Below are 16,430 nucleotides of genomic sequence, written 5' to 3'. Positions count from 1 at the left end.
ACACAATATATTCAGGAATCCATTGCTGTATTGTACTGCCATCTAATGGCCAACTTGCAGCGTAAGACCGATTGTAGTCACTACGCCACTGACAATGTATTCACTCCCCCACTGATAATACTGGTAGGAACCTCCTGGTTACACCAGCCCACAGGGGATTATTGTGTCCGTCCGTCCGTCGTGCAGGTAGGGGCTGGGTGGGGAGGGAGGGGCTGAGTGGGGATGGTGGGTAGGGGCTGGGTGGGGAGGGTGGGGAGGGGCTGGGTGGGGAGGATAGGGCTGGGTGGGGCTGGGTGGAGAGGGGAGGGTGGGGAGGGGCTGGGTGTGGAGGGTGGGGCTAGGTGGTGGGAGGGGTGGGGAGGGGTTGGTCACACCGTGGTGCCCTTATAAAACTCAACGTTTAACCTACTCACGCCGGCTTGTGCCCACCCTCACAGTCGGGCATATTGCGGAATACACCACGCCGCCGTTGACCCTGGCCATTGACCGAGCAACCCAACGTTCCTACCAGCTCCCTCCGCAGGAATGTGTTTATGTAGTCACTAAGCCACTGATAATGATGCAGTTACTACGCCACTGACATAATGTTAGTTACTACGCCACTGCCTACGAGTAAAACAAACACGATTGAATTATCGTTGCACTGCACAGCGGTCAAAGGTCCGAAACACCCAAGCGCCCAGCAATAATCAGGGGCCGGCCATAAATGACGTCACGCACCTGGGGGTCAGACATTTGTGACGATGTGTGACGCGGGGGGGGGGGGTTGAGAAATGTGACGTCACATCAAAATGCACAACTTTAAATAAATATAGACAACACGTTCTACTTAATTAAATATACTTTTTAGTAAATGTTTTCTCCTACAACATCAGAGTGCAGCGCCACATTAAATACGCACTACAATGACAATAGTTTAAAGCGATTTGAAGAATGAATTTTTGGTGTGGGGGGGGGGGGTGCAGAGCTTTGTGACGTCATTTGAGTGGGGGGTCTGACTTTTTGTGACGCCGTGTGAGGAGGGGGGGGGGTCAAAAATCGTTCAAAATTGTGTGACGTCATTTATGGACGGCCCCTCAGATCAGAAGTTAATATTTTTATTGAATTGGACATTATGAGAAGAAGTTCCAATCATCCACAGCAACACCGTGGTAATGCGTTTGTGTATAAGGGATTTAGTTATAATGCATTGGTTATAATTAGTTTGTTGTGCCCTGTATTGTGATATGATAATGTGGTGAAGATGTAACCTCTTGTAACCCTCTAATTAACATAATTTATGAGAGCGTGACATCGGGCGATGGGGGGGCGGTGGCAAAACCTCACTAGTAATTAGCATAATGTATGCAAGAGTAGCATCGGACTACGGGGACTCCCGTATCACCTCGTGTTGATAATTAACATAATTAATGTAGATGTGCCTCTGGGGGCCGCGAAAAACTCACTGATAATTAACATATTTTTCTTTATATTCTTGGTTCTTTCGGTAAAGTCACGTAGAAGGGAAATAATAAAATAAAACAAATATAATATTATTTTATTATTTCCCTTCTACGTGACTTTACCGAAAGAACAAAGAATATGAATCCCTGCAGTCACGAAAGCTTTAAATCAAAATATTTTTCTTTCTCCGCGACTTTACCGAAAGAACCAAAGACTAATTTACATAATTTATTGGGGCGGCAATGGCCTCAGCCAATGGTAAGCCGCCGCGGCGGTGACGTCACGACTGTTTACTTCGCTGCAGTCGAAGAGACCGCTGCTTTCAATGTCCACGCTGAGCGTCGTAACGCAACGAATTTTTTAATCGAGTTTTGTTTGTTTCCTTCTTCCTCCTTCGCCTTTCAGTATTTTTTTTTGTGAAAACCGTCGGCTATTTTCGAAGAGAGAACACCAGGTGCGTGGCGACATCCGCCAGCGTTTTAAACCTTGCGTGACGATCGGCGCCGTTTGAATGAACGCGTTCTGTGGTAGGCCCAGGCGTGTCGCACTGTAGCCAACGGGGGGCCTCGCAAGCCTGTAAGCCAGTACTTTCTGAGGTAAAACTCACCAGAACCGTCGTGTAACACCGCTTAAAGAGCACCGCCGCGGCTAATCAAGATATTACGTTGTGTTTTTATCGTCGAGTGACTTACACCAATGGGGTGTACTGTACTGTAAACTGCTATTGTGCCATAGGAACGGGGAGTTGCCACTGGCTGTTAGTGTATAATTTGGCCTTACAGCTGGCACGCGCGCGTAATTCAGATATTAACGTTAAAACGTGTACGATTAAATACACACTTTATAATTAAATCACTGATGTTTTGTTTTTAATTGACTGCTGTGGAAAATTACGTCTGTCATGTTAACGCGGTTCTAGCTGTTCGTGAATGTCGCAGAGGTAAAGGTGCAGCCCTGCAACTGCCTGCTCACACCACCACGAGAGCCCGACGAGATGTTCCTCAAATCACTCCTGTGTTGGTGTATAGCACAGAATATGCTCTTGGCCTTCATGGATGAGTGCTATCTTGTCGTATGAATGTGGAGTTTCCACAGCAGAAACCGGCTGTTAGTGGACCAATAGATATTAACAGCTGTGTACATTGTCCCTTAAAAAACCTATAAGATTAAATGTAAAAATGTAACATTGATTAAATAGTTGACACCGCTGTGGCAAATTGTCTCTTGTAAATGCGACAGATTACTGCCGTATTACGGAATAATCGTTATTGTGTCCTCTTGGTCATGCGATATGAATGTGAAATTCCGCTTGTTTGGCAGAAATACGCTTTGTATTAAACGTAGTCACTTAATTATGGACTGGCTAAAAGAACATGTCATAGGAATGTGTAATTTCCACCGCTGGTAACTGGATAGCCAACTTAAATGAGCACTGCTCCACATGTCTTCTTCTTGGTTCTTTCGGTAAAGTCACGTAGAAGGGAAATAATACAATAATAAAAATAAAACAATCAAAAATTCTCACGACGTTTCGGCCACAACACAAGCAGCCGTCCTCAGGTGAAGAAACAGAGCTGTCGGAAAGACAGCGTCCCAATGAACACCGCCAAGCTTGGCAGCGTATATTTAAGTTAGGTCGGAGGAGGAGAGCGCCTTGACAGAGGAGTTTACATATATACTCTTAGTTCTTTCGGTAAAGTCACGTAGGTAAAAAAATGAAATTATAATTAATAAAATAAAACAATAAAATCACGACGTTTCGGAGGCAACACAAGTCTCCGTAATCAGGTGGGACCGTCACAGCCAGATTTGCTGCATCAAGTGAGGCAGCGATTCAAGATGCAAGCTCTTAAATACAAGTTAAGGGGGGAGGAGAGGGGGGGGAGGAGTTTATCAGAATGTGGTAGCCAATGAATGGAAGGTATCGGGATGGGGGGGCGGGGCTAAAAGAAGGCACGAGGTACTCGTGGGCGTCCTCGACGTGGACGTGTTTGTGCGCAAGTCACTGGATGCACATGATAGAAAAGAAACGAAAATGCCCATGTTTATACCAGTGTTGGCTGACAATAAAGAGAGTACTGTTAAACGCTGGGGATGTTAACACTCGGTAAAGTAAAATAGTGCCTGTCAGATAAGATGGTCCAAAAATGTGTAGTTAAATCTTTTTTGCATGGTTGATAACATCTTTCCAATGATTACTAAGTTTGTACTCATCATCACGGTTGAAATTATGTCTGTGTTTGTATATCTGAATGGCTTCGTGTACAAACCTTTGATGGTAGCCAAAGGGTTTGCAGAGCACCTTAGTCTCGGAAAAAACAAGGTGCTCTGCAAACCCTCTGGCTACCATTGGAAAGACAGCGTCTGAATGACAGACCTGTTCTTCACCTGAGGACGGCTGCTTGCGTTGTGGCCGAAACGTCGTGAGAATTATTTTATTTTATCATGTTTTATTTTTATTTTATTATTTCCCTTCTACGTGACTTTACCGAAAGAACCAAGAAGATGAATCCCTGCAGTCACGAAAGCTTTAAATCGAAATAATAATATCACCAAGGAAATGTATAATTTCAAGCATGCGGTGGTCCTCAAAATGGTTGGAGGTTGAAAAGGGGTCCGCACACTCGAGGATATTGGGAAGAGTTGCTGGAGAGCATGTCCTTCGGGGAGATATAACCGCGTGTTCAGCGCTTAGTGGATTGTTATATTGCAGGAACCTTGAGGAATTGTGATGGCTTGGCATGGAATTAATCCAACAGTGGATTGATAATGGCTGATAATAATGCCGTTCGTTTTCGTTTTGTTCTTTGACTTTGTTAGCCCTGCTGAAGGAATGTGGAATGTTTACAATTTGGGCAAACAAACATGAGCAGTGGCACAGTTTGAATTTAGTGACCTTTGCGAGTAAAGCTTGGTTTTCTAATACACTTCATACTGGATATTGCATAGTAATTTAAGGTTCCACTTGGCAGTATGCATTGCAGACTTTTGCATTAAGTAGCTTTATTTACGCCCCGTTAGAGCCATTTTATTTATATAGTTTGGTCGACTATACATTTTCATTTCGTCAAATGCTTTTCCATCATCTACAAATACATTGGGGTATTCTAATTGATTTTAGCAATCATTGTTGACATGGATTGTTACATTGCAACACGGTTAGATGTCGGAGATGTGTGGAGAGGCTTTAATCCGGAAGTGAATAGATCGTGGCTGATATGTGAGCCCTTTAAAAGGTCTCTGGTTTATTGTTATGATATATTCTAGTCTGTTATTGTAACCTATCATTAAGTTAATTGGGATTTTTTTTTTACTAATTCATTTCATTTCATCGTCTCCAAATGTAGTCGGCAGTTACAGTTTTTCATATAATTTCAACCAAGTTAAATTGTGCCAACTATATTCAGGCATTGTATGTTGTCATACAAGACCTCTAAAGTTAACTGTTTAAAGTAAAATGTATTTTAAAAGCTAAGATGTATAATGGAGATGTTTGATATAAATTGAATGTTTGCTGTTTTCCCTCAATTATATCATGTTCTATGTATAAATAGGCATAAGGCACGTGATAGTTTTTAATTTTATTTCATGGATTTGTTTTTCAGGGTAAACCAACAAGGTGATATGATTACATTCAACTTGGATATGAAGGAACAAGACATTATGACTCTTCAATAACAGCTCATAAGATATGTGGCTATCACATGCAGTATGTTTAATAAAAGGAAAAAACACTGTCAATATATTAAAAGCATTTAGTATTGGCAATTAGAATACACAAATCAATTATGCTGTTTTGAGTCAAGTAGGATGTATAACTGAAGTACATTGGTAAAGTTGCGTTCAGGTGATCCAGTTGCCTTTGGAGTTTGATTAACATTAATGTACTGAATGTCACGTTTGAAGAATACCTTGAACTGTTTATCAAAGATTATAGCAAGCACAAGCAATGAGCTCAGAGAGAGATTTTCTTTTGTGAATTTTAACCCTGCCACATTTCCCCGAACTTCTGAGTCTGTGAATAGGACGTCAGTAACGGGCATGCCTGTGAGTGCACCAGAAAAACGGGTTAAGAATGGTAATAACGATGATGACAGTAAAGGCAATGGGAGTAGAGATGGCAGCTCAAAACCAGTGGAATCATCCGTTCATGATGTCCTTGACGATAGTAGTCCTAAGGGAAATATGTTTAGCGTACCATATTTTGGCGTTGACCTTGGTGAGGCCAGCAAGCACATTTCAAAGCATGTTGATCAGCACTTCTGGGAAAATGAAGCTACCACGTCAGAAGCCGGGCAACGGGCGTTAGAACCAAGTCAACCGTCACCTGAGAAGCAACCTGTTGAGTCGGTTTCGGTGCAGGTGAAGAGTGGTGTCGAGGAACCGGTGCAGGAAAAGCCGGCGAGTGTTCGAGGTCAATCTCCGAAGAAAAAGGCGTTCTCAGACCACATCCGACACCCCGTCAATTTGGTGGGCGGCTACGTCACGGGGCTGGCGAGCAAACTCCGTGAGCCACGGCTTGTGAAATCCTCGAAGATGGGGGAGAAGGATGCAGCTGATATCTCATCAGAGAAAGAGGCAGGGCCTCCAGATAAGCCTGGCAAAGCTGTGTCTAAATCGGAGGAGAAAATGTTGAAGCTGCAGCTTCAAAGAGCCAAGGTAACCTTAGCATGGTCTAAGCTCCTGACCATTTGTACTTTCATTTCTGATTTGTCACACTCTGCACACAAACACTCCTCACTGTGAACACCTTGAATATTAGTTTAACTTATCCAGTTGCAGTTTATATTCAAATACTTTCATGTACGTCACCTTCACAAAAACAGATTGAACCAATTTAGTCATAAAGCTAGTGTTGTGTGATTATACCATTAATATAATACAATTTTTACGGAAGTGGCTGTAAATTCTGAAGCTATAAATTATCGCTACATTGACTACATAGGAACGACAGATAATGACGCCGGCTGGAACTTTGCACACCTGACAGTGAAAATGACCTGTTGGCTTGTTCACCTTTCTCCTTCGTCCGTGCACTTTTTTGTTGGGAGCAGGTGCTTGCACGTGTGAGCGCGGACAGTCACACGCGGTGCCTGGTGCAGGACCTGAGAAAGGCCAACGATTTGCCCAGCCAGGTGTCCCGATTGGGTGACCTCAACAAGCATCTTGTGGAGTATCCCGAGTCCAGGCTCGTCGCTGTGGAGGTGTGCAAGCTCGCATGGAATTTGGAATCGAGAGTCAATTTTATACAGCATGCACCTTGAACAATTCAGTCTTGACAACATGCGCATAGGATGTATATTAGGCGTATTGTTATAGAAGGATACTGCATCTAAACTGGTCCCAAAGAGTGACCAACGTAGAAGTAAGAAAAAGGTTGCACATAGAAGAAGACCTGATAATGCAGGCAGTGAGGAGAAGGAAACTGGCACTATTTGGACATATATGTAAGACTAGCTTTACTACCTCGCTTCGCCCTCCCCCCCCCCCAAAATACAAAAGTCTATTTTTAGACTTTTAGCATTGTGTAGAGTCTGGAAGCTACCCACATGCCAAATTTCAAGTTTGTAGCATGTTGGGAGGTATGCTAAACATTTCTAACAGACACACATTCACAAATTACCCTTTTATATATATGTAGGATGGACAACAACAAGAAATTTCAAAGTGTGTTGTTTGGAAAAATGGAAGGAACGGAAAGAGAGGAAATCCTCACAGAATGGCTTGATGACATAAATAGATTGGTGCCACATAAATGTGGCACTTATTGAGCATATTGGCACAAGGAGGAGGAAAATGGAAATAAGTTAGGAAATTAACCTTATGGTGGAACCCCGGGGTCCCATAAGCCCCCAGATTTCGCATAAACTGCGTTGCGACGTCATTTTATGTCTGTTGAAGGCGAACAATACGGCAATCTATTCCTCTCGACGAGCTCTACACAATGCGCTAATCAAAGTTTAAAAGTTTTGTTTATGTCTACGGCAATTTTGGCAATGACGGGTGCTTGGTGAAGAAACGAGAGGATTGATTTCTGGTGGGTCGCGGCGTTTGTGTGTGCGGTGGGATGGAGTCGCCAAAAAAAAATTAATTACGATTTTGACTTCCGTTTATTCGGGACACCGGGCTCCCGCCATAAGGTTCAAATGTGCAGTAGACACCTACGGGCTCTGCCCATGCATCGTGATAATGATGAGGTGTGTAAGAGTGCATCGATTTAATCCATGGCAATTGGTTATAATGTTCATAATGTATGTATCCAATTGAGTGTACAAGAATCAAGTATTTACGATTTATATTTGCTGTACGTAATTGGTTTGCGTAAATCCTACAGCCAGTAGCGATTCCACATGCGTAATGACAAACTATCCATTCTTGAATTGAATTGTGACCCCAATTTGTGAAAATTATTTCATCACAATGGAGTGAATCGCGATGTACCTATTATATTATAGATATGTCTGAGTGAGGCATTACATTGAATCCAATTCACACTTCTGTTTATTGTTTTTTTTAAACAAGAACCATCAACGATATCGTTCTTCTCTTGTACATAATGCGTATTAATATATCTGACGCTGTGAATGTGTAACTTTTATGAGTGGGATGTACACAAAAACATTTTGGATTTGCCATTCTGAAGATTCACAGGTCACGATTCAATAAAAAAAAAATAGATTTTTCTTTCTTTAGATTGTGGTGAATGTGGCAATTGGGGTAATTGAAACCAAGTTCTTTCAACATGTATTGATAGAATCATATATTTTTTGCCACATATGATTAGAAGCATTCATATAGCGCGTAATAATATATTTAAATCAAGGAATGTATGCGATGTTGCATGCCTGTTGAACACTGCCAGTGTTTACTGTTGCGTCATTGGTCATAGAGGTATTGAGTAACAAACTACGTTTAAACTACATGGGACTGGCCAAAGTCCCAATGCACTTTACAGTATATGACTCTATTGACGCTTGTAATGACCTGTACGTGACACTTTTCGCCTCGCAACAACCTAATTCTGTGACAACGAGTGACCAAACTTGGCGGATGATAATTCAGCTCTGCAATAACAGTACACAGGTAGACATTCTTTAAATGTATTGTTGAACAGCTATTGTACCCCTGATCACCATGGTTGGCTACGTGAGGTGCGAAATAAGTTCAACCTACTTTTTTTTGGCAGTGTCGCAATGTCTGTAATTTTTGGAAAATGTTCAATTTTGGCAGCAGTTTAAAGCAAATGTACATGGAGGGTGCCGTTTCATTATGTGCCTTCAGATGCACTGCTGCGACCATCTGGAACACTCTTCTGTTATTAGGAAGCCACTGGAGTTATGCACTTTAAAATCTAGATCGAAAACTACATTTCATTGGAACTGCTTTTTTTGTTGAGTTTGCCGCCCTTCACCCACACCTCCGATTTCCACGGTTAGCTACGAACGATGCGAAAGAAGTTGAACATTCATACATACCTGTGTGCTGGGATGCAGGAGAAGGCTATTCCATGCCTGTTGCGGATGAGGCAGGCTGGCAATGAACGGCTGCAGGCGTCTGTACGTGAGGCCCTCTCTCTCGTCGGATACGTTGACCCCGTGCGGGGCTTTGGCATTCGTGTACTCTCCATCGACGGTGGAGGAACGAGGTAGCGCATATCCACTTACTCGTCTGCATCATTGTCTTAATTTTTGTGAAGTGAATCCTAATGCAGGGATTTCCAAACTCTATTCCTCACGATCGATGACCCATTACATCAAAGTGCTTTCCACAAATTAACTACAATATCTTGCTGATCTCGTAGAGGAGCGTAAACTATCACGTGAATTCTGGTCATGCTCGCAGCAGCGGCTTTTGGTTAACCATTGAACAAAGGTGGTCACTGCATTGCGTGCTTTCAGATCCGCTTCCAAGGACGCCTTGAACACTCTTTCTTCCGATGTTAGGAAGCGCAAAGATGCGCTTCGAGATTCATTATTTGAATTCCATTGAGATGAAAAGGAGCATATGGACAAATTTACATAGTGAAAGTTAGATATTCTGACTGTTACGACATGTTTCCGGTCTTGGGCAGGATATGTCTCTGATGGCTGATTAGGGATGATGGCTGATTTCGAGAACCATTGAGCGGCAGGCAAGGGAGGGAATGCGCCTTAGAGGATGCCCACTGAGGTGGAGGTCCGTTCGTGTGCAGTCACTTTACAGGATCATAAGACAACGCACACTCATCCAGCAATGGCTTTATTGTAACTCTTCCGAATGGTATATTTGTTTGTAAACGTGTGCATTCTTTAATATATGTAATCGTTGTTAAAGGGATAAGTTAAGACGAACTTAAGTCTCATCATGGGACCTCCTTTGGCAAATCGCCCGATGATGCTGGATGTAATTACCAGCGAAATGAAATCTTAAACAATTTAGGACGCCTTATTGAGTTGGTCAGGTGGAACTTTAAATTTCTCCCATGCAGAGAGGTGTTATCATTTTCAGCCATTGCCTTTCCACTGCTGGAAAATGAAAGCCTTCCCATGCTCTCACCGCCCCTCATGGTCCAGTGCTGCTACAATCTCATCTCTTCATCTCCGCGATGGTCACCAACTTGGACTCGCTCACTTCTTTGGCTGCCATTCAGTCACCAGTCTCGTCCATCGACCATCTTGCCGTCTGGAAATATGTCCTGCCCAATCTCATTTAGCTTCCTTGTAATTATGATGTCTCTGATTTGTGTTTTTTCCTTGATCCTTGTGTTCCTTCTTCTGTCCCTCGGTGTTACGTAAAACATGTATCTCCCCTTTGTGAACTTTTCATCTTTGGCCCTGTTTTCTTTGTCAGTGTGTTTCTAATTTATGTCATGGCTATCAGTTGGCAGTGATTGAAAACGCTTCTTTAGATACAGTGGTATTCTCATTTTCACGTTAAACTTTAACTTCATCTGTTGGATCCTGATCCACCTTCAACAACTACCCGATGTACGCATATTCTGCTGTGTTTACAATTTGTGTCGTTTCAACATTCATATTAATTATTTTTACAATAGGCTTGTTCGTTTTTTGCGCAGTCTTTCAGGACTGTGCTAGGTTTCACCTTTACTTATTTGTGCAGGTTTATGGATTGAGAGACTCAAACTCATGATCTCAGAGGCGATGGCTCACTATCTGGACTGGCATAAAAATAAGTCCTGAGCTTCTCCAGCAACTGGCAGTGTATGGGGTGCCACGGTGGCTAGATGCTAACTACTTCGCCTGGTATACAGGAGGTTGTGGGTTCGATCCTGACCCTGACACCTATACATTTGGAGTTTGTATGTTTTCCCCCGTGGTTGTGTAGTTGTTTCTCCGGGACCTCCGGTTTTCCCTCCACATTTAGAATGAACATCACCCGTTTAGAGTATTTGGCTGCGATATATTTCCACGTGATAAGCCACTTCATTGGGCTATCATTTGTGGCCAGGTCGCTTCTGAAAAAGACCTACATAGCTCAGTGGGCCTTACCTGGTAAAATACAAATAGTTTATAGTTTAGTTTTACATATTGCACAGTAAGCGGACGTCTCCTTTCTACAGCAAGTAATCAATTTCTTTCTGGTTCGCTTCTCGAACAGCAAGCAATGAATGCTGAATTGCATGTTTCATCTATTGCCTTTTGAATACGAGTGTAATCTGCTCCAATGTCAAACCAACATCGCAAGCAGTTCCAATGACGTATGCAATGTCAGTGGCGTTAGGGATGTTGTTGAATCATCAGAAATGTTTTACAGTCTCAAATAATTTTATGACACTGCGATTGTAATGCTGTCATGCAATTAATATAGCCAAGCATGCTTAATATGCAACGTTATAATGTTTTCTTGTTTAACCTGCTAAGTGCAGCTTGCTTTGAACGATGTTGTTATTTACGCACGCCCAGCATGGGGTGGGGAAGTATGTCACATTGGACGCATGTGTTCCACTTGCATTGATATGTGTCAGGCAGTACAATGGGATTGATATAGAGCTTTATGGCTTTTTTTCACCATTTACAAATTTGGTTATCGTAAAACCCTGCAGCAAGCACTCATACTGAATTTTCCGTGCAATGTCACAGCGAAGGCATCAGATGGCGCCACATGCAAAGCTTTCGGTGTTCCCACATGGAATTAGCCAAATGTATTATACCGAAAGAGCATTGGAATACAATGCTGCAGTTTATGAGTAATTTGCGATATCTATTATCTAAATAAATATAATGTAAGATCTATGTACGCATATTGAACTTTTTTCGCACCGCACGTAGCCAACCGTGCCAATCGGAGGTGCGGGAAAAAGGCAACAAGTCCCACTCTGGGAAACTCAGCCGTGCTTGTCCTATGGATAGACTTTCCTCCACCATACGAATGTGGAATTTCCCCCCGCTGGCTCAGGTGCTGTATATATCGATGCTCGTTTCGGCAGCAAGTAACTTCGACACCTTTTGCCTGTTTCCGAAGGGGGCTTGTGGCCTTGCAAGCACTGAAGAAGCTGGAGGGGCACACAGGGAAACCCGTTCACGAAATGTTTGACTACATCTGCGGCGTCAGCACAGGTACTACCATTTATGTTGTCCTCACTCGCGCACCCTTCACCGCGTGTGTTGTGTGTTTTGGTAATGCGTTGTGGCTGCACACCCACTTGCCCGGGATACGTGACTGTCATCGGCAAAGAGTCTGGATTCGCCTCTGTAATGTTAGCACATTTTCTGAACTAGCAGTTTAGCATGTGAGTAAGTGTACTTGGGTTGGGGGGGGTGGAGTGTTTTATCCCGCTACTCTAGCAGTTTCGGCTTCAAAGGCCACGCTAATTCTTAAATATAACCTTGTTTGTGACCCATAGAATGCAAATTTGCCTTTGAATTGCCAACGTTTGTCAAAGCTTAATTGTGTTTCATACTGCAGTGTTTCTCTTTTATTTCCTGAGAAGAGTGCTCTGGCGTGTCTCACTAACACAGCCACCGTTGCTCGTTTTCCTCGATGTGGCGGTGGTTTTCGTTTTTCCTACATTGACATGCCCATCTCTCACAATGCAATGGCCACCTCCGCAGCTTCGTCGTCGTGGAGGTAGCTCAGCTCTCCGATCTTAGATTGACATGCAAATTTATTCACTAACCCCGCCCACTTCGCTTATGACCGTTTGCCTTCACCCATCTTAAACCTTTATAACATCCTGCCTCAGCAGCTCTCCCGCTATATTTTTTCACTTGATGACGATTGCTCGTGTTGCGATCGAAACGTCGTGATATATTTTTATTATTTTTCTATCTACGTCGCTTTACCGAAAGACCCAAAGAATATGAATTCCTGCAGTCACGAAAGCTTTAAGTCAAGATTCAGTGGATTTGTTTGAGTTTCTGTGTGAGGATGGACGTCATTTCTCGTTAGATGACAATAAAATTGAAATTTTTAATGGAAGCCTAAATTTTATTTTTTTACCTAAGTGGATAAAAAAGAGAGTGCATTGACATTGTATGTTTGACAGCTGCCGTTTCACTGGGTTAAACCTCTGTGTCGTTAAAGTGCTGCAGTCAATGCCTTTGGGCTCCCCTGATATCAAAAGCAACCCAGACAGAAACTCATTTCACTCTGTTAGCATTTGGTTTTACCGCAAGCCACGAAGTTTCGCCGTCCGTGGAATACATTTCGATCACTCCACTACGATTTTCAATCTCTAGAAGTGAACTTAAGAAAATTTGTGGCAAATCAGCCCTTGAGAGGCTTGCCAAGGAACAGGGATAGAGTGGGAATGCTCAGAAAAGTGAGGAAGTTAGAGCGTGAGGATTGAAACGAGGGATATTCGTTCACGTGAGGCAAGGGGAATTGGCATGAGAGGAAGAGAACTTGATTTAACACGTAGGCTTTCGCGACCAATATACTTAATAGAGGGTTTTTTGGGTTAGGTCTCATGAATATAAATTTGTCTTTAAACCTGCCACCACCCGACGGCCAATGACTCCAGCCCAGCTCGCGCGACAAACCTTACTAATTGGCTGTGTTGGGTGGTGGTGGGTTTCATGACATACATTTACGCGACCAAACCAAAACAACACTATTGTGGAGAACTTAATTGCTGCCTGAGTATGAGGAAATGTACCTTTTCGTGATTGTGCCTAAAGTGTGTTGAGGAAACATTACTGGTGACAATTGTGCCTAAATAGGCACCGAGCATTAATTGGTCTGACAAAAAAAATAACGAAAGTATTAATCGGTGAACGCAATGATTTTCCTGATGAGTCAGATTAATAATGCAGGCTAGTTTCAAACACAGGTCCAAGGTGCATTCGATTATAGAGCGTATCATTGAATCCGTTCACAGTCATTGATGCAAATGCTCGAAACATCAGTTAAGACAAAGGGTTCATATAGAGCAAGAATACAAGTGGAGATTAAGCAACAACATGTAGGAGCTTGATGGAGCATAGCTTGTAATAGTACTGTAGGCAGTTTTGCCGACAGAGGAGCTGCTAAATGTTTCACATTACAATAAATGACTCCCATTTTATTCTGGCACCGCTGTTGCTACGCACGTGAGTGTGAAACGGTGTGAGGTGAATTGAAGCAAACAGTTCCTGATTTTCTGACTCGTGTACAGGTGCCATCCTGGCGTTCATGCTGGGCGTTTACCACATCCCGCTGCAGGAGTGCGAGGAAATGTACCGCCAGCTGGGCTCTGACATCTTCACTCAAAATGTTTTTGTTGGCACCATGAAGATGGGTTGGAGCCACGCCTTCTACGACAGCCAGGCCTGGGAGAAAATACTCAAGTAACTGTTCCCGTTTTTTCACAACGCAGCGCGTTGCTGGAACCCCCCGGTCGTATATCAGATCGTCGTAAATTTCCTCAGGTAGTAGAAAGAGCAGAAACACCAACCTGCTGATTAGTTTTTTTCCTTTTATCAGCCGTATTAACACAGTTTAATTGGTAAAAAAAAACACTTGAGAATAACAAAAACCTTCATTCCAAGTCACATCGGAAACCAGACTATTCAAATGTGTCCCAGAGTCGTGTCGGAAAATGCGTCGTAAATCAAATTTCTGCGTCGTAAATTGATTCATGGTGGCAATGATATAAACGTCGTAAATGCGGATCTTTGTAAATCGGACTGTCGTAAAACCAGAGAGACCACCTGTATTCACCCACCGCGCACGCATGGTATGACTATGATGAAGTAATCCGGAATGCACCTGATCCCGTCATATCTCGAAAGTCAAGCAGGGCTTTAGCCTTGATAGTGCTACGTTGGTTGTCCACAATGTTTAAACTGGTCTTGTAGGCTGTGGGGTTTTGTATTGGCCAGCAGGGGGCAACGCAGCAAAATCCATTGGTGAACTGTGCTTTGATGCCCCCCCATGTTTATACTAACCCGCCTTCAGCAACCCACGCTGACCAGTGTGGGGGAGGTATGGTTAATTAACCCCCACGGTCTGCATGGAGTGGGTAGAACCTCGCACGGAAGCGGATTGACAAAGGGCTGCCACATGTACATGCGTGCAAGTACTTGCGTATACGTTCCGTATGTGAGTTCATACTGCCAAGATGAGTAGAAACGGTACTCTCTGACTTTGCATTTATATTTATGCCTAAGGGATCACTTGCAAAATAGACATGTGTCGAAACATTTAACATCCCTCTGTACATACTGTGTTTGCATACACACATAGTATAAAGCAAAATAATTTCAATCTTTCAAAACACATTTACTTGGGTAGATTTTTTTCAAACAAAAGCTTGGCACCGAGATGACACGATAGCTCTCATAATGAACATCGGCGTGCATTACAGAATTACATCCTGTCCTTTTGCGGCATGAAGACAACACGCAAGTTACTTAATTATATTCATCCGCTTTCGGCTCTCCACCGGTGCCTCAGCATTGGATTTAGCACCGCAAGCTTTTGTCTCTGTTGCCAAATGCATATTGATTTGGCAGTGGATTCACAGTGCGCAGCGTCTGATGAGAGACGCTGTGGCTGACATTGCAATGCCTGAGCCGAAAGCTACTGGGATGCAAAGCCATTTGTCTCTGCAAACTTGCATTCAGGACTTTTTTTTGCGTGAACTGCTCCGTTCTGTGTAACATGTTACCGGCATATACAGTGAACGTCGATAATTTAAATTGTCTTTTTCCCATTGTTTTTTGACAAGGGAACGGATGGGAGATTCGCGAATGATTGAAACGGCTCGTAATTCTGGCACGCCAAAGGTAATTTGGCAACATTTAAAAAACTGAATTCCAATGTTGTTACCTGCAAACCCTTGTGTCAATGAACAATCGCCCAAAATGTACCCAGCCATGCACAGTACACAGGGGCTTTAGGTTGCTGCAACGCTATGTTGTCCACATAGAGTCACACTGTGAAAGCCACTGATGTGCTGTTCTGTGCTCCAAAAACTCGAACATCGACTCCCTCTGCATTCACCAACCCACACTGAGGAGCGTGGTAAAATATGGTGAATGAACCCCCATTGCCTGCTCGTGCAGCATTGGATGCACAAGAGGGCTGTACCGGTACACAACATCTCTCTGCAGTAGGTTACTTTGAAAAGAAAATCCAGAATTTTTAAAAGTACGCTATGGCACCAAAATCACAGTTGAGTCTTGCCTCCTGAGGCTAAATATGGTCCCAAAACATGAATACAATGTCAGTAGAAAAGCTCACAATCGTTCCGTGCTGATGTTTCTTCGGATGATTTTTTAAAGAGAGCCACGCCTTGTTGCTTTGTGTTAACAGTCACTCATTTTTCTTTGTGGGGTTTTTGCGTTAGTGCTAAGATAGAAATTATTATGCACTCTGCTAGATTACGGCACTCTGCAGAATTGAATGTGTATTTGATGGGCTCTTCCTTTCGTGCCAAACTAAAGCACATCTTCTGCTGCCTCTAGTTTTAATAAATTGGGAACCATTATCTGGTCTGGTTCCCGATACCCGTCATGAATTTTTACTGCCCCTCAGCATTCGGCAGCAGAGGCCCTGCATGTTTC

At 43.1% G+C, this 16,430-nt stretch overlaps 1 protein-coding gene across 5 annotated transcripts in view; it reads left to right on the top strand.

The window, feature by feature from the left end:
• The window catches only part of PNPLA8 (patatin like domain 8, phospholipase A2), a 35,472-nt gene that overhangs the window by 5,350 nt on the left and 13,692 nt on the right, over positions 1-16,430 (top strand). For 2 of the 5 annotated variants that reach the window (XM_078612910.1, XM_078612909.1), the window contains exons 2-7: positions 5,049-6,102; positions 6,498-6,647; positions 8,937-9,088; positions 11,905-11,999; positions 14,039-14,210; positions 15,593-15,650. In XM_078612910.1, coding sequence (XP_078469036.1) covers positions 5,335-6,102; positions 6,498-6,647; positions 8,937-9,088; positions 11,905-11,999; positions 14,039-14,210; positions 15,593-15,650 — 1,395 coding nt within the window. In that variant the 5' untranslated portion in view covers positions 5,049-5,334. Of the gene's footprint in view, positions 1-1,714; positions 2,040-5,048; positions 6,103-6,497; positions 6,648-8,936; positions 9,089-11,904; positions 12,000-14,038; positions 14,211-15,592; positions 15,651-16,430 lie in introns of those variants that run through there. The other 3 variants (XM_078612911.1, XM_078612907.1, XM_078612908.1) reach the window with 3 other exon arrangements.

The sequence above is a fragment of the Lampetra planeri genome, chromosome 40 (genome assembly GCF_965212315.1).
Source record: "Lampetra planeri chromosome 40, kcLamPlan1.2.h2, whole genome shotgun sequence".
In the NCBI taxonomy this organism is placed as follows: domain Eukaryota; kingdom Metazoa; phylum Chordata; class Hyperoartia; order Petromyzontiformes; family Petromyzontidae; genus Lampetra; species Lampetra planeri.
Note: the sequence above shows the minus strand (reverse complement) of the source record. Positions and strands in the feature narration are given on the sequence as shown.